At 50.7% G+C, this 16,583-nt stretch overlaps 1 protein-coding gene across 5 annotated transcripts in view; it reads left to right on the plus strand.

Annotated features, from left to right (window-relative positions):
• LOC105467402 (heat shock protein family A (Hsp70) member 12A) overlaps window positions 1–16,583 on the plus strand; it is a 182,077-nt gene that overhangs the window by 144,314 nt on the left and 21,180 nt on the right. For all 5 annotated transcript variants that reach the window (XM_011716985.3, XM_011716983.3, XM_011716992.2 and 2 more), the window contains 5 exons: window positions 775–860; window positions 2,444–2,571; window positions 5,852–6,038; window positions 8,240–8,344; window positions 14,364–14,480. In XM_011716985.3, the coding sequence (XP_011715287.1) occupies window positions 775–860; window positions 2,444–2,571; window positions 5,852–6,038; window positions 8,240–8,344; window positions 14,364–14,480 (623 nt within the window). The remainder of the gene's footprint in view (window positions 1–774; window positions 861–2,443; window positions 2,572–5,851; window positions 6,039–8,239; window positions 8,345–14,363; window positions 14,481–16,583) is intronic.

Here is a 16,583-nt window from a genome sequence, read left to right on the forward strand (position 1 = left end):
GCTAGGCCTGAATGATGGCGAGTGCAGGGGAACAGACAAAATGGTGTTCCTGCTGCATAGCTGCTGGCCCTTTGCCTGTTTGACCTCATGGCTGTTGCGTCCCATCTGCAGGGGCTAGAAATGCTGATCTGTCTGCCTTTTTGCTGTGGTTTTGATGATTGAAAAAGGTCCCAAACCTTCAGTATCACTGAAGAGAGATGAATTCACATGCCCTGGCAGCGGGAGGGAGGAGCTGGCACATCTGCTAGGCAAGGACGCTCTTTCTGAAGCTTCATCACATCCAACATTCCTAGGTTAGGGGTTGGTCTTCCTTGCGGGGGAGGTACCCCTCACCCCTTTGGGAACCCAAGGGCTGTAGATACTCTTCCAAGAAAATGCACACAAAAATTTGACATAATTTCAGGTGGCTACAGGTCCTGCGAGTCCATCATGGAGCCTAGCCTCTGGCCCCACAGACAACACAGCCAGGAGCTGGGGCTTTCAGGCACTGACCAGCATCTCCAACTAAGCTGGGTTGAGTGGCACAGAGTGAGAGGCCTGGTGGCGACTGGGAGGAAAGGAACATCTCATTTGGTCAAGTTCTAAATACCAAATGCAAAGGGGTGCTGCGACGGATGATCCTGCCTTTCTGGCTGGGACTGGGCCTTGCCCATTTCGTGAGCTGGCTTTGCAGAGGCCGCAGTGCCTGGAGGAGTAAGGCCATGTAGCCCTCATTTCTTCCCCCTGGGTCAGCCCATGCCACTTATAAGGAGGTGATTTTGTTTTTCCTTTCAGAAACGGCTCCCACATCTGCATATTCATCTCCAGCCCGGAGTCTTGGGGACACAGGAATAACGCCTCTGTCCCCCTCCCATATTGTGGTAAGAAATTGTGTGTGTGTGTGTGTGCGCGCGCGCGCGCGTGCATGTGCATACTGACTTTCTTTGCATTCTGGGTCTGATCTCACAGTTCAGGCTGTTGGACAGCCTCTCACATTCACTGGTTAGAGGTTAAATTGACCTGGTCCTGGCCACAGGAGCCCTGCCAAGCCCCTTCCCTGACTCCGGGCCTGGGAAGGCTTTCTGTGCTGTGGCTAGTGCTTCTGGAGCAGGGGCCCGGGTGGGTCACAGAAGTAGGTGAGATGGGAGCAGCCCTTTAAAGATTCAGGGTCAGAGCCTGTGAGGCGTCCTCTTGAAAGGAAGCCACTGACTCTGGCTAGTGAATCGGTGAAATATATGGGCTCTGTTGACTGCGGTTGTCTGCAGTGTCCAAAAGCCCCTGGCAGTATATTCGCTTCTGCAACAGCTTGCCCGGTAGAGAAGCCCTGAGCAGGGCTTCATATGCATTGAGGGGGGCCGTTGCTCCCACCCTGCCCTGTATGAGGAAAGATGGATGTTAGGGGACAGCTGTTAAGAGAGGTGTGCACATAGATGCACAGGCAGCCAACCCGAGTGAGTGCCCGGAAGACAGGGCAGCTTTGCGTGAGCTGTGCAGGTGCACAAAGAAGACCCGAGAACTGCGGAGTCACCGCTAGGTAGGGGTGCCAGCCTGTCCTGGTTGCCTGGAACTGTCTGGCCTTTACACTGCAAGTCTTGCACCCTGGGAACTCCTTCAGCCCTGGGCCAACTGGGAGGATTGGTTCCCTAGGGCCAGGTTCTGTGGTTTTCAAGCTTTGCACCCTGAAGTTGTCCTGTAAGAGCTTCAGGGCTGTGGGGGAGGGGAGCAGTGTGAGGAGAGCCCAGGCGGGTGGCATCCTTACCCCTCCCCTCCAACATTTGTTGGTGGTATAATTTGGAGTTCTGTGGGAGTTAAAAAAAAAAAAAAAGTGTAAACTGCTTAAAAAAAAGAGAAAAGCTTGGAAACCTGAAATGGCCTGACCAAGATGACTTAGATAAGGCGAGGCCCTGGGCCCTGGCAGCCACAGTAGGGCATGTGGCTGGCCTGGTGGGATCGGGCATGGTCCTGGGATGCCCAGCCCTGCTCACATGCATGAAATGCCAGCACAGATAGAGCAGTCACCTGGGTGTACGGAGGGCACAGCTAGCGAAATGCTCCTGGCAGTGGCCAGAGGTCTGCACAGGGTCTTGCGGAAGGCAGCGGGGCTTGGAAGAAGATTGTATCTGCTCAGGAACTACGGGGCAAGCAGCCCTGTTGATAGAATTTCTGTAATCAGCCGTGTGCACGCACGGTCGATAGAGAGGAGTGGGCGAGCTGCAGGCTTTGTCCAGTCAGCCTGGCCCTCGTCTCAGGGGTGCCCCCACTTCTCCCCGAGCCACTCAGGCGGGGGCCCAGGGTGGGCTGCCTCTCCCCAGGGCTCTCCAGGTGGCAGACTTGAGCTGGAATATCGAATGTCCTTCTGTCTGCAGGGGGTTCACAGCTAGGCAAGGTGAAACTCCCCAGGGGTGTCTTCCTGAAAGCCAGGCCCACCCCTCCACACCCCCCATGCCTCACTGTATATCTGCAGAACGACACTGACTCCAACGTCTCAGAACAGCAGGCATTTCTTGTGGTGGTGGCCATCGACTTTGGGACCACATCCAGTGGCTATGCCTACAGCTTCACCAAGGAGCCGGAATGCATCCATGTGATGAGGTGAGTGCTGTGGGTGGGAGGGCCACGTGGCTGGTGCCAACCACTGCACCTGTGGAGACTCCAGGCAATGAGCCAGTGATTGGCACTTAGGAAGAGGGCCCTGGATTCTGTTCCAGCTCGGCTCAAGCTCACCATGCCGCTTGGGACAAGCCATTTCTGATCTCTGGGCTCTAGGCTCCTGGTTTGATTCTGATTTAGTTGGTCTGGGGAGGGGCCTGGGCAATATGTTTGAAGCCTGGCCCGGGTGAATTCAGCTTGTGACCTGGGTGAAAGGTGCAGACCTGTGGTGTCTGTGATGGAGGGATCCAGGTGCCAGCTTGGCCACTTACTGTGTGACTTTAGGCAATTGCTGAACCTGGTAAACCCCCGTTTCCTCATCTGTGAAATGGGGATCCTGACAATACCTCCCTTACAAGGTGTGTGGGCAAATGAAATGAGATTGTCTATTAAGTGCTTAACGTGTAGTAAAATGAAAACAGGTAAGGTGCTGGTCGTTTCAAGTGAAGAGAAGTGTTGGGGTGTTGGTAGCCAGAGGCAGAAAGCACCTGCTGGAGAGAAAGCAGCATGAGGCGAATATCAGCCAAGTGGCCCCATAGGCAAAGTTGCCCTGGGTCTCCTGGGATGCACTCTGTGCCGGGATGCCCCCTTCCCTTCCCCACACACCCAGCACCCTGCAGGCCCCCAGGGATCCCAGGCTTGACCCATGACCTTCTTGCAGGGTGCAACCCCTCAAATCTTCTTGCAGGGCGCAACCCCTCAAATCTTTGGAAGCCCAGGATTTATCACCCCAATTTTTCAATTCCAAGGGATGACTCTGAAGATACATTGTAATTGGCTTGCAGTTCCTTCAACTGAGTAATTGTGGAATTTAGTATTGCTCCTAGATTAAGATTTTTTAGTTTTGTTGTTGTTGTTACTATTTTTTTTTTAAGAGACAGGTTCTTGCTCTTTTGCCCAGGCTGGAACGCCGTGGTGTGATCATGGCTCTCTGCAGCCTCAAACTGCTGGGCTCAAGCGATCCTCCTGCCTTGGCCTCCCAAGTGGCTGGGACTACAGGTGCATACCACCACACCCAGCTGTTTGTATTTTAGGAATTCTTATAAAGGGGTGTGGAAAGCACAACTCATAATAAAAGTGACTCCCACCCCAATCTTGGTTTAAGTCTCATCCTTCCTTTTGAAAACCAGATGTGGCTCAGGCTGAAGCTGTTGTCCTAAGAGGGTACAGAGACTCTTGGGTGTCATGTCATCAGGAAATGTTGAAAAGCTGGTTCTATAGCCAACTCTGATGACAGCATTGCCCTTGATGTTCAGTTGTCACCAGGAATCTCCATTTAGCCAGAGACCCCCAAGATGAAAAATCCCAGTGGAGAAGAATATGCCATTAAAGGCTAGAATCAGTTTTTATCAGCTTCTATGTGTAGTTGTTCTAAGAAATGTTATTTCCACAGAATAGTCATGCAGTGAAAACAGAAAAGAAGGAATGGAAATAACTTTGAACTTGCTTGGGGAGTGGTACTTAACGAAGCACCACCATAGTTCAGGGCCTCTAGGGGTGATACCTTAGTCCTGGGAGAGATTTTGGAGGGAGGTTGGTTGGGTCTCCCTGAATTTTATTTCAATCATATTAGCATAATCATGCTAATACGACATGTTATAAGTGAGAAAGTTAACTTTTTTTTGTACTAAGTAGGAATGAAGGAATACAAATTTGAAGGGAAAAAGCTCATGGGGTCATTCTCTGCTGACAATGCCACTGTTAATATTAATGACAGTTCCATTTGTGAAGGGCAGTGTGTGGAGCAGCTGCCTGGCATCGGGACCATCCCTGTTTCTCAGTGCGGTCACCTCGAGGACTTTGGCTCCTCGGGTAGGAGCAGCATCCTGACGGAGCTTGACAAGGAAATTGGTCAGGGATGATTCCAGACCCATTTGAGTGGCAAATTTCAGTGGAGGCCAGAGCTCCATCTGGACTGACATGGTCCTACTGATGCTTAATGACGTGGGGTCGGGAGCAGGTCCGGGCTCAGCTGGGAGCGTGGCCACCTCCCCAGTGGGGGAGGAAAGTGGCTCATTTTCCCTCCTGCACTGCATCTCCACCTGAGGGTGCACGGGCTGTGCATGGGGTCATGTGTCCAGCGGCAGGCCAGGAGCCAGGACCTGGTTGGGCAGGGAACAGCTTGGCCTCTTGGTGGCCCTGGCCTCTCTGCAGTGGCCCGAAAGGTGAGCAAATGCATTGAGTTTCCTGTCTTCCCCTTCACCCTTCCCTTGCTCTCACTGCAACCTCTCTCTCTCTCTCTCTCTCTCATTTCTTTTTAGAAATGGGGTCTTGCTATGTTGCCCAGGCTGGAGTGCAGTGATACTATCATAGCTCATGTGATCTCCCACCTCAGTTCCCCAGAGTGCTGAGATCTCTGTTTCTATGGTTCTTTCACCTCTGCTCCAGGATAGGTCTGAGCCTCCTGGTTTCCCTTCCCCTCCCTTTAGCCCAGTTTGCCCTTATGAACAGCACCTCTGATTCTGTCATGCCCCTGCTCTAAGAGCTTTAGTGGCTTCCCGTTGTTCACAGAGTAAATGTCTAAGTCCCCAGGGTTCTCCTCAGCCTGATTCCAGCCGCTTTCCCAATCGTGTTTCTCACGCTTCCCATTTTCACAGTCACTCTTCCCACCCACACACTCTCTCCAACCAACGCAATCACTTCACGTTCCCCACGAATGCCCCGGCTGGCCCACCTCTGAGCAGCCTGGAGCATCCTTCCCTCCTTTGAGATCCAGTTGTCTGTCTCTTCCTCAGTTCTCCCCCCAATCCTGGATTCTTGCCTCTGCCCCACCAGCTGGCACCTTGGGCCCCTTATTTGCATCTCATAAGGCAGGTAATTATGCATTTGTTTATACCTACCGTGTTTCAAAGAGGATTCAAGCTAGCAGTATATGCAAATTGAAAACACAGTGCCTAGTAAATTGTGAATTATTTGAAGACACAAACATAAAAGTTTCATGCCAGCACCTGGTACACAGGTAGATGCTTAGAGTAGATGCTCAGTAAACACAGAGTGAAAGATTAAGGCAGAGCTTGTTACTGAGCAAGAACTTTGCACTTGCCCAGTTCATCTCCTTTTTAACTGAAGTTGTGTCTCTAGTAGCTGTGCATCCAGCTGAACCAGAGTGCGTCTGGGCACCCACATCACTGACACTCATGCATACAGTAGGTGTTCAAATCTGTGCTGCCTGAACTGAGATTTTGAAAGAAGGCCCCATAACTTCTGCTTCCGTTGGTGGCAGGCGATGGGAGGGAGGTGATCCTGGTGTGTCCAATCAGAAGACGCCAACCACCATCTTGCTGACTCCCGAGAGGAAGTTCCACAGCTTCGGGTATGCCGCCAGGGACTTTTACCACGACCTGGATCCCAATGAGGCCAAGCAGTGGCTGTACCTGGAGAAGTTCAAGATGAAACTGCACACCACTGGGGTGAGCGAGCCTCTGCCCTGGCCCCAGGTCTCCCGCAATGGAGGGCCCAGGCTCCTCCAGCCTTGGGGTGGGGAAGGGATGCAACCCAGGGGGCCCTCCAGTCTCTCCCAAGCGGAAATCAGTGTCCATTTACCTTGATTTTAGACACAACCTGGAGCACACTGTGCTGTTGTGGAATATGCGATGCTTTCCAATGTGCATGTGGGCGGGGAGACATTCTGAATATTTAACAACTCATTTGTCTTAGAAATGGACCTATCAGAGTAGACCCTGGTTATACCAGAGGAGTGGGGTGCTGGGGGCCTCCTGCCATGCCAGGAGCTCCCCCTTTAGTTTCTAGATTATTGAAAGATCCGCATATCATGAAGGATCCACTTGGGGGCTAGGGACACGTAGGGAGCTCAGGGCAGTAGCTCTTAACTAACCAGTTTGGATGTAACAACCAGGAGCAACTGGTACATCCAGTTCTCTATGTGGGGAGGGGAGCTCAGGACATCAAAGTGCCCAATAATGGGAGGTCCAACTCCCAGAGTGGTGGCCTCCGCTCCCAGCAAGCCAGTGTTCCGTAAGACACCTACATCAAATAGGCACCCCCTGCCACCCCGAAGCTTCGTAGAAAAGGATAGGGATAGGACGGAACTTTTTTGAGTTAAGCATTTTATTCCATAAAGTTTCCTTCACTTTCAGTGCTGAGAAAGGCAGGATGATGATAATGTTTAAGATCATAGACTCTAGGGCCAGATGGCCTGGGTTTAAATCTGGCCACTGGTACCTTTGAGAAATGTAATCCAAGTTACTTAACTTCTCCCTGCCTTGTTTTATCTTCTCTGTCTAATGGAGACAATGGCAGTGCCTTCCTGATGGGGATATTGTAGGGATTAAAGGAATCAAAATACGTAAAGCTCTTAGAGCCGTGCCTGGTGCAGATTAAGTTCTAGTCAAGTACAAGCTCCTATTCAAATTGCTTTCATTTGTCTGCCGAGCACTTGCAGATGACAAAGCAAACATAAGTGGTAAATTCAGCAGCCAGCACCCTGCCTTTCAAGGCTCTGTGCTCATCGGCGTGGTTGTCTTTCTGTGGTGCAGACCGAGTTCTGCTAGAAATGAACTGTGCCTGTTTCGCCTAATGGGATTCAATGCTGAGTATCAGGATGGCAGGTGGAAGGAAGCACAGGGATTTTTTTCAATTCAGAGCCATGGCTTCCTGGCGCTTGGCCACCTTTCCAAGCCTGGGAGCTGCTGCCCCGAAGCTGGGGTATGTTTGCTGGGCACCAGGAGCAGAAGACAGCTGCCTGGGAGGAGAGAGCAAGTGCAGCTAGGTCAGGATGCCACAGACGGGCTCCACGTGGCTGGCTTAGTAACTCAATGCCCGTTTTCACTCCCAGGGCAAAGCATAATTACCCAGCCTGGATCAATCTGGAGGCCCCAGTGATTTTTTTTTTTTTTCCTGGCAGTAATGAGCTTGTTGGTTCAGGAGACCTGGGGGCTTCCTCCTGATTTTTGCTCTCACTCCTTGCCCATCCCTACCCCACAGGGACTTTTCTCATCATTTTTTAATGACCTCCATCCACCAGCATCTGGTCTCTGCAGAGCATCCTCTCTCTAGGACCACACTCAGCAGCTGCTTTCACTTTTGGTGGAGAAAGGAAGGCAGTGATGCTGAGCTCCTGGCGGATTAGACAGGGCAAGCCTTAAAATAGGAGCTCTTCTATTTTGGTGACTTAGTTGGCAGTGTAATGGGGAATGAAAGCTTCGTCTGTTTAGCATCATGGATGGCAGTGGGTTGGTACGATTAGGCCTCCATCGGGGGGGGATCCTGAGCGTGACCGTGTGTGTTCGAATGTGGAAATAGTATGGAAATTGCATGGGGAGTGGCACCTGCTGCCTGTTCTCTCTTCCTGACTTCTACTGTTGCCCCTGAAACCTCTGCTCACAGAGGATCCAGGAGAGAGAGGGAGAGGAGGGAGCAGTGAAGGCAGGGCCTGGAGGGGACAGCCAGAGCTGTCCCCAACATAGTAAGGGGACACAGCTGCCAGCCCCCATTTTGGAGGATGCGCCCTCCTAGTCTGCCTCTTTAAGCATGGGGGAACACAAACGTGGCTCACCAGGATCCTCTAGGTCCCCTTGGAGCAGTCCCTAAAGCCAGAAGACATGTTTCTCCTTTGTCCTCTTCTTACTATTGTTCCTCTTCCTCCTACCAGGACCTCACCATGGATACAGACCTGACGGCAGCAAATGGCAAGAAAGTCAAAGCCCTTGAAATCTTTGCTTATGCCCTGCAGTACTTTAAGGAGCAGGCGCTGAAGGTAGGACTGATAGTTGAGGCCAGCCAGCTGTGTGCTATGCGGTGGCACCCGTGCCAGCTCCGTGTCTTGGGCTGCTGCACCTGCTGGCCAGGGTAGGAGGCACAGCCTGGAGGGAGAGCGTGGGCTTTGGAGTCAACACAGCAGGATGAACCCTCACACACTGCTGGTGGGAATGTAAAATGGTGTGGCCTTTTTGGAAAACAGTTTGGCAATTCCTAAAAAAGTAAAGCACAGAGTTACCATAGGACCCAGCAGCTCCACTCCTGGATAGATACCTAAGAGAAATGAACGCAGATGTTCACACACACACGTACATGAATGTGCATAGCAACATTATTCATAACTACGAAAAGTGGAAGCTGTCCGCATGCTGTCCACACAAACACACGTATACATGAATGTGCACAGCAGCATTATTCACGACGACAAAAATCGGAAAAACTCCACATGCCCATCCACTGATGACTGGAGAAACAAAATGTGATCTATCTTACAATGAATGTTATTCAGCCAGAGCAAGGCCTGAGCTACTGCTATATCCTACCACATGGAGAAACCTTGAAAACGTCATGTGAAGTGAAAGAAGCCAGATACGGACAGCCACATACCGTGTGATTCCATTTGTATGAAATGTCCAGAACAGGCACCTTCACAGAAACAGAAAGCAGAGGCTTTTCTTTTTTCTGCCAGGGGCTGCGGGGAGTGGGAATAGGAGTGACTGCCGAAGGATATGAGTTTCTTTGGGGGGTGATGAAATTAGGTAATGGGGTTGGTTATGCAACCTTGTGAATACACTAAAGCCCACTGAATTACACACTTTAAAACTGGGAATTTTGTGGTATGGAAATTATATCTCAGTAAAACAAAAAGAAAGGCAGGAAACATACTTAGCAGCTGTACCATTTTGGTCAAGGTACTTAATCTTTCCAAGATCCACTTTCCTGACAGGAGAGTGGAGTGGATCACTGTACCTCACAGGCTGATTGACAGCAAATGGGACTGGGCATGCAGCACCCCGCTTGGAGCTTGGTCTATAAGTAGGCACTGGGTGTATGGTGGCTGCTATTTCCACCTTTCCTCCCCCTCCTCCTCTGTCCCCCCAGACCCCATGGAAGAAGCTAATAGCGTGAGCCCCCTTGGGTCACCCCCACAAAGGTCTGTGGTCATGATGGCCTGAAATGCCAGAAGCATCTAATTTTGAAGTGGAATATGGCTGTCCACTCGTGTCTCCTTCCACAGGCCTGGAGACCAGTGGGTGGGGATCCGATGATTAAAGAGCCCTGATGTTTTGAGCTTTACCCAAAAAGATTTGGGAACTTCAGAAGCATTTGGTATTGTGTGACCACTAAAGGAAATTCAGTGAATTCTAGAAATAGGGTCAGAGGGAGACAGAGGAAGTGAGAACATGGTATTACTTTCATCTATTCAAGTACCTGTTTTTTGAGTGCCTTTAATGTGTGAAATCCTATACAAGCATGGCAGTGTATAAATCAACTCGGTATACAGGAGTGTGTGGTCAGGGTCACAGTGGTGAGGGGGTAACTGTGGGTGCTGGGGGAGGCAGAGATTCTGTCCAGCGGGGAGCGTCATGGAAGGCTCCCTGTAGGAGGTGGATTCGGGGCAGGGTGGGGAGTGGTTGACAGGCAGCAACTGGAAGGGTGGGTATTTCAAGCTGGTGGAATGGCACAGGCTCAGCTCAGAAGGAAGAAAGCAGCAGACAAACAGCTGTGGGAAGAAAGCAGTTGGGGTGGAAGGAGACTAAGGCTGCGGGATAAAGCCAGGATGCTGTGAGCTCAGGACAAGATAGTGCAGAGCTGCGGATGCCAAGCCAAGGAACTTCTTGGTTAATGGGAAGTCCTCAAAGGATTTCTAATGGGGGAGTGAGTGACAGAGCCACCGAGATAGTAGTGGAGTGTTGTATTAGACTGTTCGCATGCTGCTAATAAAGACATACTTGAGCCTGGGTAATTTATAAAGGAAAAGGTTTAATGGATTTACAGTTCTACATGCCTGGGGAGGCCTCACAATCATGGTGGAAGGTGAAGGAAGAACAAAGGAATGTCTTATATGGCAGCAGGCAAGAGAGCTTGTGCGGGGGAACTCCCCTTTATAAAACCATCAGATCTCGTGAGACTTATTCACTACTGCAAGAAGAGTATGGGGGAAACCGCCCCCATGGTTCAGTTATCTCCACGTGGTCCCCCCCTTGACACGTGGGATTATTACAGTTCAAGGTGAGATTTGGGTGGGGACCGTACAGCCACACCATGTCAAGTGTCTTAGTCTATTTTTGTGCCACTGTGACAGAATATCACAAACTGGGAATTTATGAAAAACAGAAATTTATTTCTGATAGTCTGGAGGCTGGGAAGTGCAAGATCAAGGTGCTGGTGGGTTTGGTGTCTGATGAGGGCCCAGTCTCTGCTTCTAAGATGGAGCCTTGAATGCAGCATCCTCTTGCCAGGGGATATGGATGTGGGGAAGGAACATTGTTCCTCACATGGCAGAAGGCAGAAGAGTGAAAGAGCTCACACACTCCTGAAACCCGCAAGCCTTTTTTTTTTTTTTTTTAAATGGAGTCTTGCTCTGTTGCTCAGGCTGGAGTGCAGTGGCGTGATCTCGGCTCACCACAACCTCTGCCTCCCAGGTTCAAGCAATTCCCTTACCTCAGCCTCCCAAGTAGCTGGGACTACAGGCGGGTGCCACCATGCCTGGCTAATTTTTGTATTTTTAGTAGAGATGGGGTTTCACTACGTTGGCAAGGCTGGTCTCGAACTCCTGACCTCGTGATCCACCCACTTTGACCACCCAAAGTGCTGGGATTACAGGCATGAGCCACCGCACCTGGCCGCAAGCCCATTTTATAGCGCAAAAATCCATTCCTGAGACCGGAGCTCTCATAACATAAACACCTCCCATTAGGCCCCACCACCCACCCAACACAGTTGCACCGGGAGTACATTTCCAACACATGAGTTTTGGGGGACACATTCAGAGCACAGCACAGAGTGAGAGACCCCAGTAATCCCAAGAGCCTGCAGGGTGGAGGTGGGCGGTGTGGAGGCAGCCCTCTCATTCTGCAGGTTTGTTTGCAGGGAGAGAGGGAGGCTCTGAGACACAGCCACAGGGTCATTCGGGGAGCAAGGAGGAGGACTGCGACAACCAAGAAGAAAGAGGGCCCGCAGGCTGGGAAGGAGTGGGTTCTGGGCAAACAGTATTCCACCAGTAAGGGGACAAGGGGCAGGGAGGGGCCTGGCAGCAAGGTCGTTATGGGGTCGGGGGAGGAGGCATGGGAGGGGGAAGGGAGGGACTGGTTCGGGAAGGTGACCACAGTCAGAGACAAGCGTCAAGCGTCGTGAAGCCTGCTTGGAACTGGAGAAGGGGTCAGCGCCTTTGTTCCAGGCAGCAAAAGGGCAGAAGGGGAGGGGCGCAACGAAGTGGACCCAGGTCTGCCCGAAGAGCGAAGGTTGCAGAGGGACACGCTCCGCACTTGGTGGCCCAGGAGGCCACGTGAGGATGTGTCTGTGGGTGCCGAGGCAGGCGAAGGAGCACAGAGCACAGAGCCCACAGGGGCTCCTGAGTTAGGAGGAGGAGCCATGGGGGCTTGGGGGAAATGTAGGACTCAGAAAGCCCAGGATGTTGGTGCCTTTCAAGTTTGCCAGCAGGAAAGGAGTGAGCAGCCCATCGCAGAGGGGAGGGAGGAGGTGGAGGGAACGGCCCCAGAAGGTCAAGTGGCCATGTGGGTGGTTGTTTGTGAACTCCTCAGCTCAGCCAGAGAGGCTCCAGGGAACCTGCTGGCACCTTTCTTTCAAAGGTAGCTCCTCCCAGCAGGGAACATGCCATGAATAAATTCCAGGAGAAAAAGCTATTTGATGTATAGGAGGAGTTAGACCTTGCCAGGGGCTGGCTGGAGTCAGAGGAGGGGATTATGGCTTGCTTGGCCGGAATGAGCAAAGGCAGGATATCTACTCAAGTGGGATGTCCGAGAGTCACAGAAATGAAGCCGCCCAGTGGGTCATGAAGGAAAGCCCGTGACAGTGCTTGACACATGAGATAGTCAATTAATGAATGCTGGCGCCTTTCCCTTCCAAGCTGTTCCCTACCCGCTGGGGAACTGACAGCTCCTCTAAACTCTCCAGACAGCTCAAGGAAGCCCATCGTGTGTATTTTGGACCCTTTTCCTTTTAAAGAGTTTAAAATCGCCTGCCTGGTAATGGGCACCATGCTTAGAATCTTCCCGACACACATCATACCCTCACCTGCTTTTTCAAACCCAATGCAGACCTGCAAGGAAACAAAATATAATGATAAAAAATTGGTCCAAAGCAGAGATGTTTTTGGAAAGATGTTTTAAAATAGTTTACTGAATGTACTTAACACTACTGAACTGTGCACTTAAAAATGGTTAAGGTGATGAATTTTATGGTGTGTATATTTTTTACCATGAAGCATTTTTATTACAAATTTTTAGAAAAAGTAAAGGCAAAAAAAAAAAAAATCACTTACTGATCAAAGAGGAAGTTAGTTCGGAGAGAGAGAGGGCGAGCCAAACCCAAGATAACTGTTTGAAACAATAGGAAAAATGAGACACTGTCAGGAATTCTTTTTGTTTGTTTTTCTATCAGTCTATTAATCTTTCTTCTGTCTCCAGAACTGATTTAGACACAGAAGTGCCTTGGTGTGTGTTTGGGTTTGATTACACATTTGTCTGGTGAATGTGGCAAGGGGAAAAGAAAGGAAGGAAAGAGCTAGCATTTATCAGAGGTCTTTGGGCCAGACATTCCTCATGTGTTTTCATTTAATCTTGCCAGTAATGCTGTGGGTTAGTTTTATGATCTCCAACACAGATGGGAATACTGAGTCTAAGAAGTCCTCCAGCAACATATTTTGTCTGTGTGAACCAGGTGGAAACCTCTGATGCTCCTGCTCAGCCCATTTATCAGCAAGGGCCTCAGTGATGTGGCTTAACCTTAACCAAAAGTGAAGGGCCGCATGGTTCTTGATGAGGTCATATCATTCATAGCCTTCCCTTCCTGTTGGGAAAACTCCCCTGATAATGCTGGCCTTGCATAAGGTAGATGACAATGATGATAGCTGGCACCAGCTGGTAAGCATCACTGTGGACCAGGCACTGTTTAGCTATGGGACCACATGTCATAACGCAGACCTTTGCGGAGTCAAGATAGACTACTAGCCAACATGAATATTACTGCTAGCCAACATGAATATTATATAGTACTCTAAGTGTTTAACTGTACATAGCACATATTTATGTACACCCACAAATCATCCTTGCAAACATGCTTACAAGCAAGAACCCTCATGGCTCAACCAATTGCAGAACATAATACCAACAGCCAAAAACCAAGCTCTTCCCCAAAGATACCAACCAACACTATCATTCATTTATCGTACATAGTATGATAGACTAGACTCTGAGTCTCAATTTTGGCTCTGCTACTTTCTAACTGTACAGTGGTCAAAAAGGTACTGAGCATATCAAAGTCTCAGTATCCCCATTTGTAGGAAAGGGGCACAGTGAGAATCCCTTTCTAACAGGATTCTTCACTGGATGAATAGAGACAAGGTATGCAAAGTGCTTAATAAGGTGGCAGATACATGCTAAGCACTCAGTAACTATAGCTCTCCATAAATCATCAATCCTCTCAACAATCTTGGGAGCTAGGCATTATCCCCGCTGCACAGATATGGAAACTGAGGCCCGAGAGGTTGTCACTTGTCCAAAGTCACATGATTAGGAAGTGGCCAAAGGGATTTCCTCTGATCCTCCTCTCTCCAGCCCACGGTCCCATTCAGTGAGGGAAAGGGGCTAGAGCTCCCTGCTTGCTGAATATTCAGGAAACAGATCTTTGCTCTCTGATGCTGATAAGTTTGGGGGGGCCCTGAAACTGGCTCCTGAAGAGCTTTGGCGGGAAGCCTGGATTCAGTGAAGCTACAGGAGGCTGCCCCAGGGACCAGCTGCCACTTGACCTGTTGCATTTCTTTCCCTTGGCTTCAGGAGCTGAGTGACCAGGCGGGTTCGGAGTTCGAGAACTCTGATGTCAGATGGGTCATCACGGTGCCTGCCATCTGGAAGCAGCCGGCCAAGCAGTTCATGAGACAAGCTGCCTACCAGGTGAGGGTGGGGTCAGGGTGGGTGGAAGCCGGAGGAGAAGGACCCAAGATGCCCAGGGTGGTGACTGTAGCCCCGCCCAGGTACCTCCCACATTCACTGGCCTCCATGGGAGGCAGCAAGGAGGCTCTCCTAGGCAGGGTGGGGGCTGGGAGACAAGGAACCTTCCCATTCCTCAGCTTCCTCCTGGGGAAGCAATGGGGCTCAGTCCCACAACAAGAGCTGGGTTCAGTTTCCTTCCTGGCTTTCTACATTTCCAGGTCATGTTTCTACTGCGGAGTCTCCAGGGCTAGGATTTCAAAGCTGTGGCTCAGAGACATTTCTCTGTGGGTGAAATGAAGTGAGAATCTTAAGGGAAAGGCTTGGGAAACAGGAATATTTGAATAAGAAAGCAAGCAAGCCAAGGCCATTGGCCGAGAATCAGGCATTTCAGCTTGGCGTGGAGGCTGAAAACTGCATGTGTGTTGCAGCACAGAAAGGAAGTGTGATTGTTCCCTGCACGCTTCACTCAGCAGGGGCTGTGTTGGAGATGGCAGACCCCTGCAGAGGGCAGTGGCATGGCCAAGGGGCATACCAGGCACAGGCGCTTGTTGGCCAGGGATACAGATGCTTCAGTGCCAGTGGCCACCCCATCCCTGTGGGCACTGGGGGGCGGCTGCCGTGAGGGTCTGGCTTCGAGGCAGGAATGGCGGGCCATGCTCACCTATTGTTATGGTCCCCAGGACAGGACAGAGCTGGCTCCTGTTGCACTTAAGCCCCTGGGTGTATGAACACCCATGCCTGGGGCCTGGGTCAGCTCTCTGTGTGTTGAGAGTCAGTTTTCTGAGTCTTCAGCTGAGGCTGGGTTGTGTGGCAAGTCACCAGAATCATTAGATGTCCCCTCCCCGCTGTCATGCCTCTCAGGAAGCATCCTGCCCACCTTTCCCAGGAGTCGTACCTCTGATTTTGTTTGTGACCCGCAGAGTCAACCCGGAGCCCCAGCATAGTTAATGGCCATGGGAACCTCAGCATCATGAATTGTATTCAGCGCTCACTCGGAAGGCTTGACTCCAAGTAGCATGCAGTTCAACTTGCATGCAGTCAAGGGCGAGGAGTCCCCTCCCTGCACTCTCTCCCCTTCCCCAGGCTGCTTCCCATGCACTCCCCTGCCTCCGTGCAGCGTGAGAATCTGGCTCAGTGTATATACCTGCCAAAAATAGATCTGTTTTTATAGGGATGAAGGAAGAGGGTGGAAGCTCCAGAGAGAGGCAAGCTCTTTAAAAACGGAAGAAAAAAATGCAGTTTAGCCATTCACAGAAGCCCTGGGCATCACGGAGCACAACCTCCATAGTGTCAACCTTCTGGCAGGGCCCGGAAATGGGGCATCAGGACACAGCAGTCTGCAGAGACGCTGCTCGGCGTTCTGAGTTTTTCCCAGGAAGAATATTCAAGATTCATGGTTTTGACTCTTTTCCCAGCCCACAGGAAGACTTCAGCAACAAATGTGTGACCCACAAAAAGGTCATTCTTATTTATAGCCTGAAAAAAAAAAAAAAAGAGAGGTGCAGTGGCTGGTAAATTTGTCAGGGGAGTTTGAGCCCTGGGCTGACTCTTCCAAGAGGTGGGACAGGAGGCGTGGGGCCCTTACACTGGGAAGTCACAGAGGAGGACACCACGTCCCTGGGGGTTGGTGGAATCAAATAGGTGCCTCAGGAGAGAAAAGGGCCTGCAGCTCTTGGGTGAGGACAGATGTGAGCTGTGTTTATGAATGTGGGGAATTTGCTTTCAGAAGTCCAGAGACATGCTGTTTCCTCGAGGCTGGCTGACTTTAGTACAGTGTTTTTGCAGCTTCGTTTTTGATCCTTTGCAGTTCTGATTTGATACTTGTGTTCCATTGACAGCCGCTGAGTGGATTTAAAGATGGCAGTGATCATTCAATTGTTTTTTGTTCATGCATTTATTTATTCATTAAACAGACCTATACTAGAGTGTATAGACCTAACAGACCTAAACAGACCTATCTCTATGTCAGGACTGTGGTGGGCACTGGGTTCTATACCCAACCAAGGCAGGGATCCAGCTCTTGGGTTGCTCACAGCCAAATGGTTCACTGACACCTTCCATACT

The sequence above is a fragment of the Macaca nemestrina genome, chromosome 9 (genome assembly GCF_043159975.1).
Source record: "Macaca nemestrina isolate mMacNem1 chromosome 9, mMacNem.hap1, whole genome shotgun sequence".
Taxonomy (NCBI): Eukaryota; Metazoa; Chordata; class Mammalia; order Primates; family Cercopithecidae; genus Macaca; species Macaca nemestrina.